Source organism: Alternaria alternata, assembly GCF_001642055.1.
Source record: "Alternaria alternata strain SRC1lrK2f unplaced genomic scaffold CC77scaffold_16, whole genome shotgun sequence".
Classification (NCBI taxonomy): Eukaryota; Fungi; Ascomycota; class Dothideomycetes; order Pleosporales; family Pleosporaceae; genus Alternaria; species Alternaria alternata.
The window spans coordinates 560,810-585,901 of NW_017306205.1; the positions used below are offsets into that span (position 1 = coordinate 560,810).

General features: G+C 51.9%; 8 protein-coding genes and 1 non-coding gene across 9 annotated transcripts; 4 read left to right on the top strand and 5 right to left on the bottom strand.

Annotated features, from left to right (window-relative positions):
- Positions 1-860: 860 nt before the first annotated feature.
- CC77DRAFT_222929 (branched-chain-amino-acid aminotransferase) lies at positions 861-2,652 on the bottom strand. The gene has a single exon (XM_018530722.1). It carries the CDS (start codon positions 2,439-2,441, stop codon positions 1,095-1,097), a length of 1,347 nt encoding a protein of 448 aa, XP_018383707.1. The 5' UTR covers positions 2,442-2,652; the 3' UTR covers positions 861-1,094.
- Positions 2,653-3,269: 617 nt separating this feature from the next.
- CC77DRAFT_222927 (hypothetical protein) lies at positions 3,270-4,879 on the bottom strand. Its single transcript, XM_018530721.1, has 2 exons — positions 4,783-4,879; positions 3,270-4,735 (listed from the first exon to the last, which is right to left on the bottom strand). Exon 2 carries the CDS (start codon positions 4,575-4,577, stop codon positions 3,417-3,419), a length of 1,161 nt encoding a protein of 386 aa, XP_018383708.1. The 5' UTR covers positions 4,578-4,735; positions 4,783-4,879; the 3' UTR covers positions 3,270-3,416.
- A 256-nt stretch (positions 4,880-5,135) lies between these two features.
- Positions 5,136-7,812, bottom strand: CC77DRAFT_1063607 (hypothetical protein; the record flags this gene model as incomplete). Its single annotated transcript, XM_018528639.1, has 7 exons — positions 5,136-6,063; positions 6,114-6,306; positions 6,372-6,517; positions 6,782-6,909; positions 6,957-6,968; positions 7,021-7,565; positions 7,629-7,812. The coding sequence occupies 7 exons, from the start codon at positions 7,810-7,812 to the stop codon at positions 5,136-5,138; spliced, it is 2,136 nt and encodes a 711-aa protein (XP_018383709.1).
- Positions 7,813-9,960: 2,148 nt separating this feature from the next.
- Positions 9,961-11,621, bottom strand: CC77DRAFT_1022505 (hypothetical protein). Its single transcript, XM_018525477.1, has one exon. The coding sequence runs from the start codon at positions 11,445-11,447 to the stop codon at positions 10,368-10,370; it is 1,080 nt and encodes a 359-aa protein (XP_018383710.1). The 5' UTR covers positions 11,448-11,621; the 3' UTR covers positions 9,961-10,367.
- A 114-nt stretch (positions 11,622-11,735) lies between these two features.
- CC77DRAFT_1096854 (hypothetical protein) lies at positions 11,736-15,340 on the top strand. The gene is made up of 4 exons (XM_018529865.1): positions 11,736-12,364; positions 12,414-13,252; positions 13,303-13,443; positions 13,493-15,340. The coding sequence occupies exons 1-4, from the start codon at positions 12,302-12,304 to the stop codon at positions 14,991-14,993; spliced, it is 2,544 nt and encodes an 847-aa protein (XP_018383818.1). The 5' UTR covers positions 11,736-12,301; the 3' UTR covers positions 14,994-15,340.
- A 2,224-nt stretch (positions 15,341-17,564) lies between these two features.
- On the top strand, positions 17,565-19,503 carry CC77DRAFT_1032980 (general substrate transporter; the record flags this gene model as incomplete). The annotated part of the gene is made up of 5 exons (XM_018526775.1): positions 17,565-17,729; positions 17,778-18,216; positions 18,273-18,636; positions 18,688-19,100; positions 19,157-19,503. The coding sequence occupies 5 exons, from the start codon at positions 17,565-17,567 to the stop codon at positions 19,501-19,503; spliced, it is 1,728 nt and encodes a 575-aa protein (XP_018383711.1).
- A 390-nt stretch (positions 19,504-19,893) lies between these two features.
- CC77DRAFT_t69 lies at positions 19,894-19,979 on the bottom strand. The gene has a single exon. It is a non-coding gene; the product is annotated as a tRNA-Phe (tRNA).
- A 151-nt stretch (positions 19,980-20,130) lies between these two features.
- CC77DRAFT_1096856 (3-oxo-5-alpha-steroid 4-dehydrogenase) lies at positions 20,131-21,716 on the top strand. Its single transcript, XM_018529866.1, has 3 exons — positions 20,131-20,413; positions 20,479-20,682; positions 20,731-21,716. The coding sequence occupies exons 1-3, from the start codon at positions 20,333-20,335 to the stop codon at positions 21,307-21,309; spliced, it is 864 nt and encodes a 287-aa protein (XP_018383712.1). The 5' UTR covers positions 20,131-20,332; the 3' UTR covers positions 21,310-21,716.
- Positions 21,717-22,619: 903 nt separating this feature from the next.
- CC77DRAFT_225912 (hypothetical protein) lies at positions 22,620-24,421 on the top strand. Its single transcript, XM_018530728.1, has 2 exons — positions 22,620-22,871; positions 23,112-24,421. The coding sequence occupies exons 1-2, from the start codon at positions 22,847-22,849 to the stop codon at positions 24,353-24,355; spliced, it is 1,269 nt and encodes a 422-aa protein (XP_018383713.1). The 5' UTR covers positions 22,620-22,846; the 3' UTR covers positions 24,356-24,421.
- Positions 24,422-25,092: the final 671 nt, after the last annotated feature.

The window sequence follows — 25,092 nt, forward strand, 5'->3', positions numbered from 1 at the left end:
TCGCGGACGAGAGCTGGTCTAGCGTGTCTCCTCCTAAAATTAGTGATTTCGATGCACCAGGAGTCGTATTCCTGCCTCCTCCAATCCACTATAGTTTGTTTGCCACTGGGTAGGTGGGACTCAGCTGAGCTGGTAGTGCTTGCAAGCTGCTGTGGGCAGATGGTTCGGTGGTGCAGGCGTGAGGGGGGGGGGGGGGGGGGGGGGGGGGGGGGGGGGGGGGGGGGGGGGAGGTTGACAATCACGGTTCACACAACGGCAAGGGCTCGCCGAGAAGTCATGGCTTGCAATGCGCATTTCGCTTGTAGAAACAGCCCGAGTCAGGATGCTAATTGGTGGGAGTGCATGATGTACGCCAGGGTGCTGGTCACTTCGCGAAGCACTTGAGGCGCGACGGGACCACGCGCCGTTGCAAAGGGGAAAGACGCCAAGGAAGGCTATAATACGGCGGCACTGCGCCCCTTCCTCTTTCTGCAGCTATGCAACTCTTCGGAACTTTGCGAGATCTTAACAGGGCAACGTATATATCGTATCCCCACATCTCCTGACCCTGCTACATATGTCGTGATATAGCTCGGCTTCTGCCGAGACGTTCGCGGTTGTCGTTGCAACTCGTTTATACCGGGCATCAATGAGCAGATATTCGATAACCAATAGACATTTCTTCGTCACAAGGGTCGATCGACAAGCACGGGCGTTTGCTCCCCAAATCTCATTATCGAAGGGTCTGAGGTCCGTGGTTAGCGCATGTAAATGAGAGTGGAAATTAGGTGAACCCGTGGGCCCGTTGTGATTATGTGTATACCTTTCTGTAACAGCTCCCCAGTCTTCCTACCCTGGAGAAACAACCTCAAATATTGTATTCTTGTGCATCACGTGCTATCAGGATACGAGAGGGAACGACAGCGAACTTATCGTGTGTAACGGATGTATGTATAGTTGCTAACCAAAGCAATCTGTGTGTATGCAGAAACAGCCGACAGCCATGCTCCTCGCTTTTACTCAGTACCAAAACAAAAGGAAAAGATGAACCACCCTGGGAAATCAAACGCCATGTTCATGCACATACGACTCTACCGCCTCTTCTGCAAACACATTTATTCCTCATCGATAACACGACCCCACTCATGTCCCTCCATACCGCCGCTACCCCACATGATGCCCTTGAGAGAGTTCTTGAAAAAGCTCGCGTACGCGCCAGAGTCACCCTTGACCATTGGCACCTCAATGTCCTTGCCACGGAAGTGAATCTGGCTGATAGGAGCGACGAACCACGCAGTACCAGCCGCGAATGCCTCAACAAGGCGTCCTTCCTTGGCCGCTTCTTCAATTTCGAAGACGTTGAACTTGCGCTCAATAACCTCTAGAGTCTCGAGATCGGGTGAAGGAGAAGAAGAAGTGAGCCTTGAACGGGCGAGTTCGAGAATAGACCTCCTGGTTACACCATCAAGGACAATACGTTCGTTGAGATCAGCGGTAACAAGTTGTAGCTTTCCATCCTTGGACTTCCACACAACAAAGAAGTTGCTGGCTCCCGCCTCGGTGATCGTGCAATCTTCACCAAACAGCCAGAGAATCTGGTGGTATCCCCTCTTTCTCGCCTCGCCTTGGGCTACTAGAGAAGGACCATAGTTGGCACCGACTTTAGCGTATCCGAAACCGCCGGGCCACGCGCGGCACATATCGTCTTGAGAAGCGAGCAGCTTAATACCACCGCTCATGTCTCCCATGGGAGCAAAGCAACATAGAATGACGAAGAGAAGGGCCTCTTTCGGCCGCTCGACGCCAAGGGCGGGATCGGAAGCGATCATGGTAGGACGGATGTAAAGGAACTGTCCTGGACGGTCCTTTGGAAGCCACTTGGCACCATCTGTTGCGCAAAGCTTGACAATAAGCTTGAGGAGTTCCTCGGGATCAAACGCGGGCAGGGCGATACGGTTTGTGGACATGAGCATACGGCGACAGTTCAGGTCTGGGCGGAAGAGACGTAGTTTGCCGTCGTATCCACGGTACAACTTCATTCCTTCGAAACATTCAGTCGCGTAGTGCAGGCATGAGGCCGTGGGTGCAAGGGACAACGGGCCGTAGGGCTTCAGCTCTGGTGCTGCCCAGCCGGTCTCAACATTCCATTGAGCTTGCACCATGTGGTCGGTGCAGACCTTCTGGCTAGCCATCTCTGCTGAACCTACAGCTGGGACAGAGCGAGGGGTGCTGGTGTATGTGCAGGTGACTTTGGAAGCATCAAGTTCAGCCAGAGGTGCGTCAACAACATCTTGAGTTTTGCTTGCTGGCTCGTTTGGTGGTGTGGCGGTGATGGAGTTTGTGAGAGATGCAGAGTTGATCTGTTCTGGGGCATTCTTGAGGAGCGCAGATTTGATGCCGGCTTGTGTGAGGTCGGTGACCGTCTCGTTGTGATTCGGGGGTGTGACGGCGCTGGGTGCCATTGTTGCTATATATGAGGACGTGTGGTTGCTAAGCTGTCAATAGAAGTAGCGATAGTCTAGGACAGAAAATATGGTTGCTTCGGTGTGATAAGAGAAGTGAGTAGTCCAATGCGCAATGAGAAGACACGTACCCTGACGCGCTCTTATACCATGGATCTGAAAAAATTCGATCAAGAGTCACACGCCTTCCTATCACACGGGCGGGAGCAAACCCACTTACCCTAACGATCCATCGATGTAATGTTTGCCCAGCCCCCTGCGGACTACGGCGGGAGTCTAGTGTCATTCCTTACAGAACGCAAAGATAAAGGGTTCCACTTGCAGCCGGGTTGGACGCTCGGAGTACCCATCTTGAGCAAAGCTTGCTCACGATTGCCTTCTCTCAATGCCACCAAATTGTTCTCTTCCTCTCTTTCTCTGATATGGCACGAATAAGTCGCCATCGTCAAGACCATGACAAAAGACGCGTCTTCCAGAAGCCGTCGAAGCCGGGGTTGTGTCTACTAGCGTACCTGAGGACCAAGAATGAGCAGGCGGGCGTAGGGCGTGTGTGCCGAGCCTGCGGTATCCTCGTACCTACCGCTAGTATCCGCGACCAGTTCGCGCTTCCGATCCCCGGACATGGAGATGGGGGAGAATGTATGACACGGCAATATATCATCGAATCTGGTACAACCCTGGAGCAACACGAATAATAATACGCAGTCTGCGATGTCGGAGATGTATATGCAGACAGTGAAGTTGTGGTCCTTGTGGGAGATGGCGAAGTATCTCGGTAATCAGCGGTATAAGCAATGGAGAACTTCACCGCAGGGGAAAAAAATGCTCAAGTGACCTGCTCAAAACAGGGTATCATATTCTAAGACGGCCAGACCGGTTGCAGTCTTCTAAGGGGCGCTCTACGCCGAGGCTCCATCGCGATGCATGCCTGTATCTCTATGTAGATTTCCTCCTCTAACCGTCGCAAAGTGAACTCTACGATGCCGGGGATGACGATGTCTCGCTGACATGACTCGCCGCCAGCATTTGACTTGCCCTCAAGCTATCAATACCCTTCATGATTCCATCTGCAACCTCGCCAACACGTCCTTCAAGCGTACTAAAGTCCATTCTGCTAATAGCAGCATTGATTTGTTCCATGACGAGTTCATCCTGCACCACCTCAGCTGTAACCTGGCCCTCGGTCCTCCAGTATTCTTCCCGCACACCTCGCAACGCTGAATCGCGGTTCACAGAGTTTGTGAGCAGAGCTAGCGCACGCATCTTATTGAATGTATCTTCGGCGGTTCGTGTAGTTGTTTCGATGCGCTCGGCGATGGAAACAGGCTTGGCGAGCCAGCGGTTCGTGCTTGTAGCCCAGAGGACGAAGGCAAAGCCCATGTCTACCATGGCGAAGGCGACGTATCGTAGGAATCGGACACGCCAGTGTGCTGAATCGATATCCTGCACATACTTTGCTCGCTTGTTGAGCGTGATGTCGTAGGTGGCCATGTACCACACTTCCACCACCATCAAGAGCAATCCTGCAATGGTGGCATGCGTGCGAAACCGCGAACCCTCGCTTCCTACAAGCGACGACGTCGCGAGACCAAGAACAGCGAGTTGGAAGATATGCGGCGTGACCATGGTTGGAAGCGAATACAAAAAGTAGTTTTGCTGGTCATTTCCATCGGATGTGGTACACCACACGCAGTTCAACAGGGTGTCGGGGCCATATGTCAGGTACAGCAGTTTGTTGCGCACGCTCCAGTTGAACTTTGTCCGTAACGCATCATCCTCATCCGTGAGCGGTCGAAGGTGGCGTAGACGCGCAAACAAGACACTGGTCTCTGTTCGGATGTGACTTTGTGTCTTGAGGAATATGTTCTCAGGTGCAAACCGAGAGAAGGAGAGGACGAGGCATACGACTGCGCTCACGAAGAGCAAGTTTAACGCATATTGAACTCTCGGAGGCGTCGGCCGTACTGGCACGCTTCTTCCGGTTGCGCGCGCGAGGTTGATCCAGTCGAGTACGCGGGGTATGAGGAAGGGTCCGAAGATGATGAGGATCGAGTGGACATTCTGCGGGAGAAACGTCAGGCGCGGGATGACGACGTAGGATATTACAAGTAGGACAATTGAGCGCAGGTTGAACATTGTACAAGTCGGATGATCATGAGGAAGTCGGCGAGGGCTATGGTGTCGCTGAGGACATGTGTCCTCGCATATGGCCAAAGTCGAGGTGACGTGTGAGCGTCGGCGGCACTGAAGCGCGATCACACGTGAGCCCGTGCTAGTACCCCAATTTCCGTCCACTTTCAATACGTCAGCCTCAGCACTCAGCCAAGTTCGACTGCTTTACCTGCACTATATGCGTCTTCGCACGCAACATATTTGCAGCGGAGTATGCCCTTGTCCTGCTTGTACCAAAACCTTGAGGGGAAATCACAAGCTTACAGCATTCGAGGCCACTACCTTGTCATTGTAACCCTTGGGAACCATAAAAGTATGAGTTCTTACGAACACTAAGCATGCTAACGGGATGTTCGGATTAAGACTCCATTCATCTGATCTGGAAGCAAGATACTACAAGCGAATTACAACAACTCCGTTGGAACACCCAAAAGGCACCATATTCATGGACCCAAGTCTGCTGAAATCTACTTCCGCACGCTCCTAGACAGGCGATCGCCAGATCTCACATATGCCCTTCTGTTACAAACCTCTCCTGTATGGATCGCCTGTTATATCTCCCCGAGATTCATGCTGTGGTGCCTGCGCATAAAAACGTGCCGGCGTACTTGTAGTGCTGATGTGGTTGGCACGTCCATCGCTGCTGTATTGCGTCCCTACCGGACTCCCTCTGTTGCCAGAAGGCGAATGTGGTGATTGTCGCGAGCTCTTCGATGGACTATTGGGTCGTGGATAGTAGATTGGAACTTGCTGTTGAATAACATCGTTTGGAGATTGTCGTGGCGAAGTCGGCGTAGGGTACGAATATTGAGTGTCCTGACCTTGCGCAGACTGCGGATAGTTCACTTGAGTACTCCAAGCAGCTGTCGGCGAGTTACGAGCAACATTACCGTCGCTGGAGAGTTGCTCGCCATGTGGCGAGTGATTCGCGTGCCCACCCTCAACAGGAGATATGTATGGGGGATCGTGACCGTACGAAGGAGGACCTTGAGCCGAATACGGTGAGTTGTAGTCGTGGCTAACGGAGTATGATTGTTGTTGGACATGTCCGGGATAACCAAGGGCGATAGAATCTGCCTGGTCATGTATGGAAACGTACTTGCTAGCAGCTGTGTCGGCCATCTCTTGAGGCACGGTAGTCGCAAGCTCAGCAGGTGGAAGATCGAGTGGAACCTCACCCTCCTTCGTCTTCAATGCCTTCTTCCGCCGATGCAGGCAGAATAGTATAAGGCATAGGATGCCTACGAGTACCAAAAGCCCTCCGACTGTACCACCAGCAATAGCTCCCACCTTCGTCTTCTTTGAGCTTCTGGGGGATGGGGATTCTGTTGCCGAAAGTAGAGCACGAGTAGCTGATCTTGCAGTAAAAGTAGGTTTAAGTGTATAGTAGGTAGCAAGATCAGGGTGGCCCCACGTTGCTGGGGAAGTCTTCGTGGCACCTCCGGTAGGTCTATTCTTGTTAGTCGTGTTAACCTCTGTTTGCAGACGAAAAATACCTACCCTCCCCCAATCACGGAGATAATAGGCGAAGGAACAACGTAGTCGTCTAGCTGAGGGCTGAACTTGTCCCAAAGTTTTGAGTCCCCACCGTTGTACCCAAGAACCATGTTGTGTTGTCCTTGACCTTCTGGTACATCGCATTTGTCGTATATAGGGAACCAGCCACCTATGACCAACATCTGCGCGCGATTGACTTAAAGATTGGTTTACGAAGTTAGTATGTATTTCATATACAGTTCGTACATCGATATCACCTACCCACATTCGCACTACAACCGCCATGACCAATTTTAGATGGATTCTCACTACTGAAGACCTTAATCCAGGTAAAGGACGGAAGAGAAAGGATGTAGACGTCGTCGAAAGCCGGTGCTTCACCGAACCCGTACCCGCCGTAAAGATAGCTACTCCAAATAAGCATATTTACTCCAAGGCGACACAATGTGTATACGAAGCTTGTATATGGCACTGAGATCTTAGCGACAAACTGCAATTTCTCACAGTCTTTTCGAGACCCTAGATAGCACAGGCAAAAAACTTGGGACTCCGTTGATCCTCTTTCGTATCAACGACCTCTAGCCCCTGTGGACGTTTCCAGCTTACCGATGGCGTCGACCAAAGCAACAGCAGGAATATGACTTTTACAAGACAAGAATCAAGTAACTTACACATTGAAAGATGACTCGTCATCCGGCCAAGTGACATCAGCACAGAACTGTCTGCGGGTGTCAGGTATATCGCCAGATGCGGTCTGTGTATACCATTTCGACGAAGCCATATCGTAGACGTGAATAGTCTATAACGTCAGCTATGTAGAAGCTGGATATCTCTTCGATAGCTTACACTCATGTTTGCCTGATACACTACGTTAGTATGTTCAGTCATGTATGGCTTGGTCTGAACCTACTGCATCAAAGCTGCCGTTATGATACGAGTCTTCGATACCACCGAAATAGATAAGCACACCGCTGTCTGAAACGGGTAGGAACAAAAGTTGTCCTTCGGCTCTCCCAATATCATCTGGTCCGGTTATATTCTGTAGGTCACCTGTAGACATGTCGAATTGAATCAGCCCGTTGGTGGCCATGGGAGGCCCATTCCAACCGGGCGCTGTTCTGTTGCTTAGCCATCCGCCGAAATAGAATCCTAATCCACGGCTTTCGACTTGCGTCCCGGCTCCAAACGATACTCGTTGTAGCTCCTTGTGGCCAGTCGTCTCGGTAGTGTTCCATTGATTGAGCAGGACATCGTAGGTCCAAATACCGAAGTCCATAGGACTAGCACCGGCGGCGTATTCTCCGCCAAACTGATAGAAGCATTTGTTCGTATTGTCCGCCCATGTATAACCGCCGGAGAGGCTGGGAATATGTCCAGGCTTCGAGTACGCCTTCTGTTCCGGCATCCCGGCATCGACCGTCGATGAGTTCAAGTTACTAGACAAAAGCCATGTATCTAGATAGCAGTCGTTAGATTATATGAAGAGAGGTAAATGATGTTTTGTCAAGCTCTACATACTGGAATGGTTCGACGTGAAAGGGACTTCTCCTACCATGCCACCATCAATGTACAGCATCGAGTCAACCCGTGCCGTTGCATGACCCCATCTTCGGCAGAATCCTTTCACAGGATCGTCCTGCTGTGCTAAAGACTGAGTAGCAAGACTAAGCAGAACAAGGGCATCTCGTAGAATGTAGGCCATGATATGCATGCATGACGCTCCTGAACAAGCACACGTGAGATATGGGAAAGGCGCGAAAGCTGTTCAAGGCAAGGACAACTGTAGGATGCAGCAGGAAGGAGGGGCGGGCCGCAGACGTTGGAGTGGATATGTACAGGGCTGAGGATGACCTCGACAGAAGGACCGGATTGTAGGCGGAAGGTCTGAGGTTGTCGTTTGTGGCGCACCTCGTTGAGTTGATGCACTCCGGTTCACCGATCTGACTGCGTCGTAATATTGCTAGGCGACCGTCTTCTCAGCCATGTCGTGAGTTGTGGGACGCCTATCTCCAATGAGATCACAGCACACGAAATACGAGTGATCTACAGGCCCGACAGAGGCGTTTGACCAAGCAGGATATAGGCCTAGTCTGAAGTCTGCGAGAACACGGCGCCGACCTGCCAAGGGTGGCCTGCTGCGACGAACATTGTACGTGGCTTGAGACAGATCGAATGAGACGACCAGGTGAAGAAAATACTATCGCTGCGACCAGTAGTAGCGAGGTGGTCAGACTGAATCGGAAGCTGCTGCTCAGCCGCTCTCGAGTGCTTCGATCCAGAGCTACGTTTCTTGCTTCGTGTGGAGTGACACACGGCGGAAGATGCGGGGAGGTCTTTCAGCTGGGCGCTCAACGTTATTTGTGGCCATTGACCTTAACAGTCTAGATCCGCACAACGACAGGCCTCAATAGCATGCCAATCACGATAAACCCTGTGTTTCTTTTCTCGCTCTACGCAGTACTATGCATGATGCGGGTGTCGGGATTTGGGGGCCGATTTGGATGCCGGTGACGGCTCAACGCATGTAGCAACCAACGCCACGCGTAACAGCTGTCAGGGCATCATATTCGTCCCAAGATACACGTCTCTTCTTCACGGTGATATTGAAATCAAGGTCACGAGGCCCCTTTGTTCAGATAGGCACCGAAGTATGTTGGCCTAAAGCGAACCCGCAGCTCCAATACCGACCGAAGTCGACGTGGACGAGCTGCAGGATTAGAATGGCAATTCTGTTTCTCTGGGTCTGCTCTGGAAAAGGCGAATCCACTTCGTAAAGGAAGGACCTTAGGGTTATTGGAGACCGTTGACAATATGTGAAGAAAAGAAGAGCAGAAGCTTCGCGGAGAAAATTGAGTGACACGGATGGCTTTCTTGGCGCGCTAGCGGTTAGCTCATCCCTCTTAATGGCCCCTGCCCACACGTCATGAGCCATGTGCAACATCACGACATTTGTACAATACGTATTGAAAACATGTCTCATGCTACATCCGGAATTATATTACCGCTTAAAATGTGGCATTCCCCTGATACGGCATTCCATGTCCTGGCTATGCTAACTAAGCTTCATCCCCTTTCAGCGAAGCCGACTTGTCAACCACAGGATGAGCCATGCAACCCCACAGATAGTTTTGGTGGTATCCGTTAAGCACATTACGACACCCTACACTTACGAGGTCCTTTGGTATCAAAATGACTCAAGATACCTGTTTCCATTAGTTTCCAGCTTATCTTGAACGCAACCAACCAACAACGATATAGATCTCGCACCCAGTCGAACCAGAGAGGAGCTAGAAACAACCCGATGGAATTTGAGTTTCTCGACTGAAAGTCGTAGGAATATCTGAGGAATAATACCTAGGTATAATGAAGCAGCGTCTAATTGACACTATGATTCGCGCTTCGCCAGCATCCTCGATTCTTGTCCCGGACCCTGCCTTACGCAACAGTCTTTATCTGCATGAAATCTACGGTTCATCAGTTAGATTGCTCACAACGCATTCAATCCCTCTAGTACAGCTCCCATGGCTTTTATAGTAGACTACGCAACGAAGGCATACATCATCGTCAGCATCAACTTACACTGTGTGGAACTCACGGATGATTTGAGAATTGTACAAATCGTCATCTGGGCAGTGTCTAAAATGATATCCGATGATTCAGGACGCCTCGAAGCATGGTGCTATCGAAGTCTTTGTTTTAGGAAATGCTCTCCATTTGCAGCGACAGAATTCGAGAAGTTTTGCGAAACGCTGCGATAACACCTCTCGACAGCATGCTCAAAATTCAGCGACCAATACCACTTTCGCAATCAATATTCGCCTATGCAGAATTTCAATAGTTTCAGTCTCGGAACGATCGAACAGGCTCGAGTTCACGCCGAATGGAAGACTGGGTTGGTGATACGGTGGGGAGAAGGAAGAATCATACCACAAGTAAAACAACAAAGGAGCGTGGACTTTAGAGATGGTATGAGCATAAGGTGGGATCCTAGATCAAACTCTTCCAATGTAATTTGATAATTATGAAGAAGCTAGTAAACCATTGTCTTAGCTTGAAACAACTATCTGGACTCGATGCAAACGCCTTTCTAATATGCTCGTTGTTGGTGCAGACCTATATCTGGTGACCCGGTAAGCCACGAGAGCGGCTCTGACCTTGATAACTCATTGTGATATTATCGTCCCGTCATCTGCAATGTAAGAATCTCCAGGTACCACTGCAGCATTCTGACTTTCCCAATGTTGACTGCTATCTTGTCTACCCTGAATGCATAGCTTTTGTCAAGGCCAAGCGCTTGCTGTACGGACTCAAGCTACGCTCTCTCTGAACGGGTGGGGGTGCTTGCGCTGGCGGCGGCGTATCTCTGCCATTTGACACAGGTGGTCGATTGTCGAAGCGGTTTCTTGCCGGTCGGTGCGGACTGTCACGAAGTCGTCCTCCGTTTCTCGCTTCTTGTGGACTGCGCGACCGGCGTGCGGCTTTGCGCTTGGAGTACGGACTGGGGCTGCGATCGCGACCGCTGTGGTACGGTGAGAGTGACCTCGAGGGTTCACGGTTCCTTGAATGTGAGACTCCTGTTTTACCCTTTGATAGTCGGTTAGATGGGTGGTGCTCATCAGACGTATCCATGGGATCCGCGCTTCTCGATCGTGATCTCGAGATGGAGTACCGACGAACTGGCCGCCTCCTATCTCTTCTTGCGCTTCTGCTTCGTGACCTGATACTGCCACTCATGCTTCGTGGTGCTCTTCCTCTAGCATTCTCGTGTGATGTCTGCATGCGCGCCGACCTTGACCTCGACTTTGACCTGGTTCTTCGGCGGCCTCGCTCGCCAGGGCTGAAGGAGCTCATGCGCCGCCTTGTGTTTCTGTCTGCTGTGTCCGATACGCAGGATGAGCGCGATTCCATGGACACTGATCGCCTGCTGCGCTTTCGCAGCCCCTTGTCGTCGTCGTCGTCTCCTCGATGTCTTGGTGCATCGCGCTTCCGTCGTGGTGGAGATCGTGAGCGGGAGCGGGAGCGGTTTGTTGAGATGGTGGAGACAGAGTCGGCAGATGACGCAGAGAGTGACCGCGCGCGCTTGCGATCCTCTTCTTTCTTCTTCAGGATCTCATCTGCGACGCCCTTCTTGCGCAGCAGATCTTGGGGTACTTCGGTGGTAAGCTTGGGCTTCAGCTTGGGGTTGAGTAGTTGTTGTGTCCTGGAAGGTCGAGATTTGTATGGGCGTTCTTGGGCAGATGCCTTGCACTCGTAACTGTAATGTCCTCTCTTGAGGCACTTCTGACAGAGGGTATCTGCTGAAGCCTTGGAGCGCCCAGCACCCGGACGACGGAACATGGCGGACTGTAGTTGCAGTAGAGGTCGAGTGCAACAGGGTCCTGTTGGGCCAAAATCCTATCGTCGACGCTGGCAGGGATATTCGACGCGACTCTTGCGTCAGCGGTGCAGCAGGCAGAGGTGTGATCAAGGCCTCGCCAAGTTCAGTCTTGTTCTGTCACTTTCGGCGAGGAAACGCGACCAGCCTTGTTCGCATGCAGTAAAGCGCAGATGCAGCTTGGCCGGAGAATTGGGCGGAGCGGCATGACTAAGCCCGCCCACTGGCCGCTTCCATCATCGCTTCTCTATCCTTCACACGCCTTGCGCTGCACCCCGCATAACAGCCTGGTCCCCGCCCTATACCCAAGTCGACGAGCCAATTCACCGGTCGTCCTTTGTCGTGCGCCCTGTCTCCGGGTGCTTGGCAGCTTCTTGCACACTCGACGCCCACGTCTCTGTACCGCACGCCTGTCGTCAAGGCTACTTCACCTTGGGCTCGATCCAACAAACCCACTGCCCTACCCTTTTCCCACGAATGTCGGCATACCAACATGTCCAGCTTTCTGGCTCCGGTTATCGCGACTTTCCTTGAGCACCCTATTTCCTGAAAAAAAAATTACGTCCATCACTTCGGTTAACACACCACCTTCGTTTCCGTCTACGACGACCCACGTACGGCGTTGAGCTTGGTGATTCTTTCGGCTTCAGAAACACGCGTCCGTCACTTCATTCCACGGCTCTGCTGCTCCAAAACTGCCCGGATATCCATTTCGCCCTCCCCCGCGTTTGAACACCGTCTGCGCACTGCGCATAGGCCATCTGAATCGCATCCTACCGCCCAAATAGTCTTCAGTACCAACCACCGCCTCATAACCATGGCATCCGCGACACCGGCTCCAGCAGAACAGGCGCCCCCGCGGCCTCTGTCATTCGCCAAGGTACGGTTTTAAGAAGCAATTTCCATGGGCGGTGTGCTAACAGCGCTAGGTCGCGGCTTCCGCCATAAAACCCCAGACGTCGAAAGATTCTGCTCCAAAAGCGAGGCCGCCTGTTGCGACACCTAGAATACCTGCCATCGCCCACAAGGCGCGCTCTATCCCCATGAACGGCGAGGTACCGCCCAGAATTCTCGCGGAAAAGCGAGAAGATAACGATGCGAGCAAAAGCGCTGAAAATGCCATCTCGCCGCCGGCGCAGCAGACAAGCACCGCCGAGCTATCGGACACACCGTCCACAGACCCCAAAGGGGAAGCTGTCGATAGGCCCCAGTCTGCTGCTGTAGTCAAGGTGTCTGTTACCGAGGACAGCAGCACTCAGCTCTCCTCGTCAGATGGATCCGGGAAACCTCCCAGTGTTGATGGAAAGAGTGTTGCTTCTGCAACCACCTTTGCGCTCGACGAGAAGGAGTCTTTGCGCCCAGACGACAGTGCCAGCCTCAGGGCAGTCGAGGAAGAGGATGTCACATCCCCACCCGACTCAGTCGTTGCAGACTCCCGGCAGGGATCTGATCACGGCGCTGCGCGTGCCTTCCGGGACCAGCTACATGAAATAGCGGTGATGAATCCTCAACCTAAGCGAGAAGGTCCTCCAGGTCGATTTCCAACACTAACCAATGGTCCGCAAACTTTGTACGACCCTAACCAGTCGCTGAACAGCGCAGGGCTCATGTCGCAGCCTATGGTCAATGGTATGCCCTCACTCAACGGTGTTCCCAACATGCCCGCCATTCCAGACGAGAAGCTGCTTGAAGCACTGCGGTCTCCACGCGATCGTTTGTTTGTAGTCAAGATTGAACAAGACTTTATTGATTTCATCAAAGATTCTCGGTACGTTACTGGTGACTACTTTTCTTCTCATCGTTACTAACGGGAGGCAGAGAAAACGAATTGTGTCTGCCGAACTGTAATACTTTCTATAGGATGCTTGCCCACCGTCTTGCGGACTACTATTTGCTCGGCCACGTGGTCGACACTACTATGACTGGTGTGAAGATTACACGAACACCTTACTGTAGGATGTAAGTATCTAGCGAGGTTTGTTGTGTTTTGTTGCTGACTGTTTCACAGCCCACCTCCCGTGTCACAGATGGTTGATCCTGCCAAGGGTACCAATACACCTCCTGTAGAGCTTCCTGCTCGTAAGATAATGCGTCGCGACGATGGAAAATCAGGTACAAACACTGGAGCTAATTCGCAAAATGCCTCAAAGACGACTTCTGAGATGGGTGGTAGTGAGGGCAGCAATGACGGCGAAGGCAGCAAAGATAAAGCCGCTCTATCCAGAGAAGAGCGTGAGGCACGTTATCGTGAGGCCCGTCAGCGCATCTTCGGAAGTGCAGAGAGCGAAGAGCCCGAGGTGGCAGAAAGCAATGGACCTGGAGAAGACAAAAACAAAGGGAAGGACATCTCACGATCAAGTTCCGCTGCTGGAAAGAAGAAGCCCAAGAAGCAGCGTAACTACGACGATGATGACTTTCAGGCTCGTTCCCGCTTTAATGTGTACTACCCGCAACAGTATCCTGTGGCTACATACACTGGAGATAACGCGGTCTACTACAACGGTTACCCAGGTCCTGCACAGAATGCGCCATATGCAACCATGAATCCTGGTGCTTCTCCTCCGGCTGCTTTCAGCAACCCGTATCCGGGCATGATGGCCCCAGAGGCGCAGTCGCAGTATGGTTGGGCTGGTCAACAGTACCAGGCCTCTAACGGGTCAATGATGGCGTACCCCGGTTATGGACAAGCATCGAATGGTTACGACATATCGGCAGACTTCCAAAGGGGTATGTCGTCCTTCCAGAGCGCTGGCATGCCTTCTCAAGTCACTCCGAAGATGGCCAATCCGCAAATGGCATCTTATCAAGATACCTACCAGCAACCACAACACATGCCTGTGAATTCTGGTTGGTCACACGCAAATCAACAGCCCTCATTCCACATAGCTCAGGGTGCATACAATGCTCAGAATGGTCCTGGCAACCGCCCCATGTCCGCACCCCACCAAGCACCAATGCCTGGGTATTCCTACGGGCAGTTCGCCTCAAATGCTTACAATGGAAAGTCAAATCGCAACCAGCATCCTCTTCCAGGAAGCTATAACCGTGGACAGTTCAACCCACAAACTCAAGCTTTTGTTCCCGGTGGACGTAACATACCCTTCGGAATGCAGCAAAATATGATGCAGGGACAGCCTCAGTTAAATGGGTACGGCGGATACCAAATGTCGGCTCAGACTTCCATGCCTGCTCAAATGCCTAGACCCAACCCTTCTTCTAATTCCACGCCGTCGTTTGGGTCACCTCAAAGTATACAGGGCAACAACTCAGCCACTTCCATGAACCGAATCGCCTCCCAGACTGGCGAGCCGGGGTCATCTCAAAGCAGCATCGCAAAATATGGTACACCTTCACACCTGCCTCCAAAGCCTCCAGCTCCAGCTCCAGCTCCACCGTTTGCTTTGCCCTCTATGACGCGAGTACCATCATCCGGGCTTGCTAACAATGCTCCTACAATGTCCACTCGAGGCGGGTCGGGCAACTTCAATAACAACACGAACCCCAACTAACGCTTTACGACATGATCTTTAGCATTGCGACGGTGCCTCCATTGGACTTATTTGCATCTTTATCTGGCTGGGCACGGGACAGGTTCGAAGGGAGAATGAGGCGTTTATCTAATGCGTGCTTTCTATGCTTCCCGCTTGCATGCTGAGGATCGTCCGCATCCTGATCGTGATCTCTCCCACCTCTCAACTTTCTGTTAGGTCACTAGGTAAAAGCACTTTTCTTCTCGGTTAGTAGACGGAATGGGCGGTATTCATGTAGCTATAATAAAATTGTAACCTTGCTTCTATTACGATGGGGGGTTCACCCACGAACGTGAGCATCAACAGAATTGTAGAATAGAATCCATCGTCCTATCAACCGTCCCTATCACCCACACTATTTTGATGAAGCTATCTCCACCTAAGTAACGCCGATGGGGTTGTTGGGACACTTTACGAAGCGTATGTCGCCGGCAAAAGTAGCCGTGAGACACCTAGTTTCTACGCTTTGCACCCAAAACAACAAGATTGCCTATCACGGTACACACTCAAGACTTGTACAGCAAAAGCTAAGTCGTGCCAATACAGATGGGCAGGCGGACATCATGCATAGCTATGATCGGTATGGGTAATAGGGAAGCGCGGATGACATACCTCGGTCTTGCGTCCGCGAGGGCAAGTTTTCGTTCTTGTTTGGAGACAATGAGGGATGAAATAAGAGCCATCTGTGATTGAATCCTTTCGCTACCTACACCTGTGGTGGTTGGAGCGCGCTGTCATACGGCACGGTGACCTGACAACTGAAGAAGCAACCACGTCCCGGGTACAATACCCAGTCGAATTGTCTTTTTTCTCATTATGGTAGAAATTTGATTGGTCGGTAACTGTACCCGTGTTTCTCATCTGTAATCTACACTCATTGAATGCAATTACCTTGTTGGGACGGCTTTTGTGAATTGTGTGGGTAGGTTCGAGGTGATGGATGGCATGTGGACGGCTTAAGCCACGTCAGACATTGAAATGGCTCGGATGGCACACCCGCCACAAACGGTCCATTGGTTAGATCAAATTTCCGTTTGGGTTAGAAAGTACTTAGAGTTTCAAAGGGATATGTGCACGAGACGACAAGTTGCTACGAAACTATACAGTTTTACCCCCAATTCAATCACATACCTCGACAGTGGGCTAGAAATCGCGCGCACAGCCGACGCTGCATAATAAAAGGATTTGTGTTTGTCGATCCGAGATGTATGGACGATTTCGCTATCAGCTTACTTGGATAATAGAAGATATGATGATACAAGAACGAAATATACACTTATGCTGTTGGTGGAAATATTACCCTTCGAGGCACTGTTATGTTGTACAATTCCAATTTTGCCGTGCAACACACCATTCGGAAGCACGAGTTCTCCTATAGCTTTCAGCAGTATAAGATCATTTCAAGGCGGGAATTGCATTATCGGCAGATCGTACAATCAGCAGTGATTGGTAATAGATTTCCGCCCTGAAATCAAAACGCTGATACAATAGAGCCGCGCTTTCGTATAAAATTCTAGAATCAGTAATTCTCGAGATAGCGACACCTTCCGTACACCGTAGTTCTCGGATCTGACTCGCAAACATCCACATTCGGTAGCTGAGCCGCACAAGAACTGTATTTCCAGACTCATGACTGACGCGTGATAAAGCGAGATGACGTTACCGGTACTTGGGTACCATCGAAATTTTTGAATCCGGAGACACCTAACGGCAGTGGGAGCCCCATGGTGTGGCGATCGTGACCCACAATGTCCATGCATCGAAGACCCGTAGAAGAAAGAAAACTGGGACCAACACCGAGAAGCTCCGCTCCGCAATCGTTCGTCCGGTATGAAATATTATGTGAGTCTTGTGTATTGCGATAGTCGAAATATGTTGGAGTGAGAGGATGATATGATGACATCATCTTCAAAGGATCAACGTGATGGACGCCAAGCCAGATCTCGTGATACACTTGCATCACATTCACCTTCGATCATTGCTGCGACACGCCAACGTCCTGACATGTCGGGACGCCTCGGCAGTCTGTCGCGACGATAACCAACGACAACTCAACTGACATACAACGGCTCTTGCACTACCCCACATGTCGAAGTGAAGATGACGTGCGCAGCTTTGACGTCGGTAGAAATTCCCTGGGCCAAGCTTTGGAGGCTCAAAGATTGGCTCCGGAGTGATCCCGTAACCAATGGGAACGCGACGCTTGTTGATAGCTTAACTTTATCAAGCATTCGATTGACCGGGCTTGTCGATGGCGATGTGGCTAGCGGCCGTATGCTGGGGTCCTGGACCATGCAAAACATGACGTCGGTCATTGCAGCTCGCACGCTCACGAGATGGCTTCGGACTTACCAAACTGCGCGGTAAGCATGGGGAATGCGGTGACGACCCACGGTTGAGCGTGCCGTTATGACGGCATTGGGGTCTCCAAGAGCCAAGAAGCGGAGCAAATATGGGTGGTTTATAGGACTCGGAGACCCCACGACCCCAAAATCTGTTGTTACTTTCTCTTACCTTTGATCGGCACAAAACTTTCGCCTTTCACCAGCCATGGCGATACTCGACCGATTCCGTGGGCATTCACACGCCTCGCCTGCTTCCTCCACGATGATAGATCAGGATCCTGAGAAGAAACCGCAGATGTTGAAAGGTGGTGTGAAGGAGATTTTCCGCATGCGTATCATTGCCATGGCGATCATTGTGTCAATGGGTGGTGTATGTATTATACGAAACAATATGGGTACGTTGGTTAACGACATGTAGTTCATCTTTGGTTACGACACCGGTCAAATCTCTGGATTCCTGGAAATGCCAGACTTTCTGAACAAATTTGCGGATCAGACGGACCCTGAAACAGGCGGACCTGCTTTCAGCAATTGGAAGTCTGGGTTGATCGTCGCCCTACTCTCAATCGGTACCTTGATGGGTGCTTTAATCGCCGCTCCTATCGCCGACAAATTCGGCCGCAAATACTCTATCGTCTTCTGGAATATCATCTTCTGCATCGGAGTCATTGTTCAGATTACTACAACGAAAACATGGTATCAAATCTCCCTAGGTCGTTGGGTCGCTGGTCTTGGTGTAGGAGGACTGTCGGTCCTTACGCCAATGTACCAGTCCGAGACTGCACCACGCTACGTAAGAGGTGCGCTCGTATCGTGTTACCAGCTCTTTATCACCCTCGGAATCTTTACCGCTTACTGTGAGCAATTCTATCTACGAACCATCTCTGGAACCTATACTGACTTTGCACTCTAGGCATCAATTTCGGTACCGAAGATGATGGCAGTTCAGCTTCATGGAAGATTCCAATGGGTGTTGGCTTTATCTGGTCAGCACTCATGATGGTCGGGATTCTCTTTATGCAGGAATCTCCACGATGGGAATACCGCAAGGGCAAAGTTGACGAAGCGATACACACTATCGCCCTTACGTACGGTGTTTCTCAGGACCACCCAGAGGTTCAGCGCGAAGTCCAGGAAATCCAGAAGAAATTAGAGGCGGAGCAAGCGGGAGGCGGCCACCACCCCTGGTACGAGATCTTTACAGGACCGCGCATGTTGTATCGTGTATTACTTGGTATCAGTCTGCAAGCCCTCCAGCAGCTCACAGGTGCCAATTAGTAAGTCGATTTCAAGTACTTCTAACGTATCCCATACTAACCTTGTTGTAGTTATTTCTACTATGGAACCACGATCTTCCGGTCTGTTGGTATTTCAAATTCGTTCGTCACCTCCATGATCCTAGGAGGTGTCAACTTTGGCATGACTTTCCCCGGTCTGTATATTGTTGAGAAGTTTGGACGGAGGCCTGCACTAATCACTGGTGCCTTGTGGATGTTCATGTGTTTCCTGGTCTTTGCTTCACTGGGCCACTTCGCTCTGGAAAATGACGACGGCACTTCGAACCAGGGTGTTGGGTATGCTATGATCACCTTTGCGTGTCTCTTCATCGCAGGCTATGCCATGACATGGGGACCAATTGTCTGGGCTGTCGTTGGAGAAATCTACCCCAGCCGATACCGTGCGAAGGCCATGGCTCTAGCCACAGCCAGCAACTGGACCTGGAACTTCCTCATCTCCTTCTGTAAGTTCTTAACACTTCACATTGCCGGGATGAACCCCACTAATGCACATTCTTAGTCACACCCTATATCACGGCTGCCATCGATTATCAATATGGATACGTCTTCGCGGCCTGCTGTTTCCTCGGCGCTATAGTAGTCTACTTCTTCGTCTGCGAATCTCATGGCCGCACCCTCGAAGAAATTGACACTATGTACATCCTCCACGTTACACCATGGAAGAGCAAGCACTGGACTCCCACTCCTGGCGAGGAGTTGCCCAATCTAGACAACACATTTTTGACGCCTGGAGGAAGAGGCATTAAGAAGGGCAACGAAGCGAGAGCGCCCGAACAGCTGCGAAGGGAGAGTGTGCCTGTCACTGATGCCGATATGCAGGCAAGTGGTGCGAGGCAAGACGAGTAGGCGCCAGGCAGAATTCTGATATTCGGGCCACGGACCATTGTTTTTTTGTTTTATCAGCAAGCATCATAGCGTAGCATAAGTTTACAGCATTGTGTTCTCTTCATTGAAATTGTTGACGCTTTTGTGCATACACAACGTGAAATGACTTGGACACGTTACTTGGTCGTGCCCATGCCCTGGCATACGTACTAGTGGACATTCTCAGCAGACTCGATTGGTGGCAAGACCAGAATTCGCCATAGCTTGCAAGACAGGCATACTCGCAAAAAGAAGTAGCCACCAAACCACAGGCAGAAAAGAAACCGAACACGCTGCATGTCCTAGCTCAGCAGTACGGACAAACAAATGCAAAAAAGAAGTTCGAAGAATCCTGGGCGAACCCAGGCACGTTGTCCCCTTCGTGGATCGAACACGATACCTCCAGATTTAGTGACTGAGACTTCAGTCTGGCGCTCTCCCAATTGAGCTAAGGAGACGGTTTTTTGATGGAATGAAATAGCATCGTAGAAAATATATCGTTATTGAACATCCATGCCGAGCAGAATCCAGGGGTAGTGTAAGAACTCCTGGACTGTGCAGATCTTTGACTGGCGGCGCGAAGAGAAAAACACATGCGAGTGGGTCAGCTCATCCGGACTGAAGCGTGATGAAAAGCTGTCGAGGCGGAGGACACGACGATACGCTTCGGCTTGGCGCGGATGCGATACTGTTATGGTGACATCATTGTTTGCGATTCAACTTGCTTCAAAGTCCCAAGCTCCTCACCAGCAACACCCTTTACGCGTTCCCACGATCTCGTTTCGCGCAGGATCACCTTTCATATACAACTATGGCTATTGTGGAGAACTGGCTTCCACCGTCGCGTGAGAATTGGGAGCTGGTTTGCTACATCTGGCAGTTCTTCCCTATTGTAAGCATAGGCGCTGCGCCGCAGCCCCGCATTTTTTGTTTCAGCCGTTACTAACATTCACAAAGATCACTGCAGCTCAATGGGTTCTGGACTGGTACCCACAGGGCAAGACGTCGATTGAATCGCGTTTCAACATTGACGGCAAGATAGGGTGGGCAACGATGGAATCGGCGGGATTTATAACCCTGCTGTACATCATGTACTCGCTCCCGAAAGAATTGGGTCTTGGAGAGCTACCCTGGGGTAATTGGACTATGGCTGGCTGCTTTGTGAGTAGAGGTGAAAGATGGGCGAGAAATGTGCTAATCATACTCAAGGTGTTCCACTATCTCTACCGCGCCGTTGTGTCTCCCCTCTTGCTCAATCCTAGCATGTCGCCAATACATCCTTTTGTTTGGATCATGGCATTTGGGTTCCAGATGTTCAACGCAATCTCCATTGGCGGGTACCTCGCAGGCTACGGCCCGACATCACAATACGAATGGGCAGCACGATCAGAGTACATGTTTCTAGGGCTCGTAATCTGGTGCTGGGGACTTCTAGCGAACATGTTCCACGACGACGACCTGCGCGAGATCAGGAGAGCGGCAGATCGCAAACAGCGCAAGGCAGCCGCCGAACAGGGCAAGCCAGTGGAGAGAGTGGACAAGATCTACATGATACCGAAGAATGGTCTGTTCAAGTACTCGCTGCACGCGCACTACCTCTGCGAATGGATCGAGTGGGCGGGCTGGTGGATGATTGGGGGTTGGAAGTGTGTGCCTGCACGCACGTTTCTCCTCAATGAAGTGACTACCATGCTTCCGCGTGCGTTGCAGGGCAAGAGGTGGTACGAGAAGAAGTTTGGGAAGGATAAGCTGCAAGGGCGCAAGGCCATAATTCCGGGCGTGCTTTAGGGAGTATATTGCTTATTGGTACGCTAGTAATCAAGCTTCTGGCGGTGCGGTGTTGAACAGTGGACAAGCGATACGTGTGGCTTTTGCAATCTAGCGAACAATGAAGTTGTGCAGTACTAGCGGTAAGGGGCAGTGCGTGGTGGTGGTACACTAAGCGTGACATTGTGGAGTGGTGAAGATGGTGGGGGCAACTATGCAGCAGCGCGTGCCGAACAAGACGATGAACTGCGACAGGGTACTGATGTCTAATCAGTTCAGGGTTGATTTGTTTTGGACGAGACAGTTCGGTGAGTATTTGTTGGTCACTAGCGAGTGCGCGGGTGGAGCGACGAAGTCTGCACGTGGCAGGGACAAAAGCATATGACGAAGAGACAAAAGCATATGACGAAGAGATACGAAGAAAGCTGATGGAAAGCGCGCATCTAGTTGTGTCTTTTACGACGTTTTGCCTCGTAACATGGCGGTAGCTGCAGCAGTTGCGAAGCCACGGTGCGCTGTTCACACAGTAGAGCAGACGGGAGGTAACGTGCCGAGGATACTCTGACCATCTATATTAAGAGTGGCACGCCACGGAGCCAATCACGGGCGCACGGGCTGAAAAGAACAGGCAGCTCGCCAGTCAACACGAGCGGATGATGTTATTGGGACTGGGATGTGGGAAATTTCGCACACAAGGCCCGTTTGGATGACGGCATGCGACGGCCATGGCAGCGAGGGCGACGCTGCATCATGGCCGGACTGGTGTGCGACGTAGAAGATGAAAGCTGCCGTGACGGCGTCTTGTCCATGGCTCATGGACGTGGACAGATTTCAGACGCACACAGCCACGGACATGCCGCATTGGTCGCTAGCCAGGCGCGCCTTTTGTACTTGCATCTCACAACCTCCCCCTTTGGGGCTAATGCTAGTCAGCTTGGGTGCATTAGACACCCGCTTTTCCGTCTGAAGCTCCAAGCCAGTCGCTGCTGGGTGCAACACCAGAGGCTGCAGCAGGCCTTGGCACGGCACTGCTGGAGAGTCGCGAGGCCCATGGGCTTCGCATTCCAGCGCGCGCTGCGACGGCATGGTTTCAGAAACGCGTGAGGGTGATCGCAATTCGCCGTAAACCTTTGACCGCCATCGACTGCCCCCAATTGGCACCGGCGGCAGGGCACAAGAGCGCGCTTGTTGTTGTTGGGCGTCTTCGGTTCGGCAGCTTAATCAACAGGTGCTTGCTGGGATCGCCCGTCCTTTGGCGTGCGTCTCCACTAACACTCCTGCACAACCTCGCCCGTCGCCCACTCGCAACAAAGAGCCTCTGTCGATACATCATCACTGCGGACCCACGGGCGGAGCACTCGAGCGATCGCCGCCCACTCCTACGAGCCCGCCAGCGGTACCACGGAACTCTAACTACTTCATCTTGAGAATCTTGTCCCCTTGCTGCTACCTGACCCTCTCCCGGCGGCACCTGCTATCCGTCGTCGCGTCGTCGTTATCGTTGCTGAAGCCGCTCCTTTCCCTGGCACCATAGCTTCTGGCTGCCATTGTCGTCAACATGTCTAGCAACAATGTGACTGCGAGTACGTTGTCTCCTTCTATTCTTTCTCAGACTGCCGAAGCCGCTCCTTCCTCTGCCTCTGCTCCTGCTCCTGCAGCCTCTGCCCCATCTTCAGATCCGCCCTCGTCAGATCTTCCTTCGCCGTCTGTAACACCCTCCGCAGCACCTGCGCCTACTGAGGCTTCTTCTGCTCCCGCGCCGTCTTCCAATCCGCCAGAAAACACTCCTTCAAGTCCCGCACCGGCTTCTAACTCGCCTTCAGCGGCCGCGCCCTCGTCAGAGGCTCCTCCACCCTCGAGCGCCGCCCCGTCCAGTGCAGCACCTCCTCCTTCGAGCGAGGCCGCCGCTCCCTCCAGCCAGGCGCCACCGCCTGCCTCTTCAGCGCCCGCTCCTGCCCCGTCAACCTCACAAGCGCCTCCACCAGCCCAGTCGAGCGCACCACCGCAATCGTCAGCAGCGCCTCCTCCCGCAGCTACCACCAGCAATGCCGCACCCATCGCGACAAGCGTCGTCACTGCTTCGTCGGCACCTCCGTCTACCCAAGTCTTTACCTCGGTCACTGTTGTAACCTCGACCCCGACGGGCCAAGGCGAAACACCCCAGGTCGTCACCGTTACTGCAACTTTCTCACGCACCGACGTTGCCGCTGCGCCAACCAACGGTGCATCTTCCACTGGTACCGGTGCTGCTGACCCTTCCAACACCGACTCCACTCAGTTGCAGAACGCGCAAAAAGAGAACTCTGGCGGCATCAGCACTGGCGGCAAGACAGCCATTGCTGTCGTCATTCCTGTCGTTGTCGTTGCTCTACTAGTATTGGGCGGCATCTTCTTTTGGCGGAAACGCAAACAGCGCAAGAGCGCCGAGGACGAACGTCGCAAAGAGGTTGAGGAGTATGGCTTCAACCCCAACCACGACCCTACGCTGCCTGCTGTTGGTGGGTTGCAAATGGCCGAGGATGACAGCGGCTACCGAGGCTGGGGCAACACCACTACCAGCTCTAACCGCAAGATGTCAACCACTCTCACCTCTGGCATGACCTACTCAGACAGCAACAGCAATCCCGGCGGCTACACCAGCCCACACTCTCCCACCCACGGCGCCTACTCTGACGCTCACTCCAACGATCCGCTTGTAGACGGCCGTCGCCAGACCATGGACTCGGACGGTATCGGTGCTCTCGGTGTTGTCAATGGCGCTGCAGCGACCAACTCCGCCAACAACCAGGCTGGGGTACACCGTGGACCATCCAACGCCTCGTCATCATACTCGGCAGCCAATCACTCTGACAACTCTGGCGACTACCCTGGCATGGCCAATGGTCACCCGCAAGAGTACTACCAGCATCAAGAGTACTACCAAAACGGGCCATATGCAGGAAATGACCCATATGCCGGCAACCAACAGCCAATCATACGAGACGTGTCAGCCCGACGCAACACAAGGATAGAAAATCCAAGTGTTTTCCCTCAGCAAGGGAACTCTGGCATCGCGCAAAACTTCTAGTCTCGCCCTGACCGCTGCTTTATCTATTCACTCATCGCTACCTGTATATTGCGACCCTATCTTTGATTCATCTCCTTCAGCTTTTTAGTCGACATATATCCAAACGGAGGCGTTCATTGGGCGGTTATCAATTCATTTTTTTGCGTCGAATCTTGATAATGGTCTTTGCCAGCTGTACTGGTGCGGTGCGCACTTGTATGGATGTCGGCATGCACTTCCGCATGCCCCCTCCACGCGAGGGGTTTCTATCCGGAGGATACGGAAGCAGGCTCGCCGACGCAAGCAGGTGGTACGACATCGGAAGATCCTGCACATTGAGGTTGCAGGGTTGCAGTCCGGCAAGCTACATGTTGTGTAATGAGCACAACAATCAAAAGCACGAGCGACTTTGAGTTTGGACCAGCGCAGCATGCCTATCTTACTGTAGTCGAATTTTCGACAAAGATTCAAAGAGACGACAATTATGTTCGTCTGGATCTTATTGAGATGATGCATGCTGGCAGCTTTTTTTCTTCACCATCTTCTATCATTTTGATGCTGGAATCTCGGAGGATTTGACGCTTTCTTATGCGAACAATACATCACTCTTGTAATTATCCAACGCCTTCTCTACATCACTATCTTTTGTAACTATCCTACAACCTGCACGCCAATTTCTTCGGCAATCCCTTTTCCTTTACTTGTTTGAGCCTACAAATGATGACAGGAGTTGTAGGCAGAGAGAGAAATAGACTGAA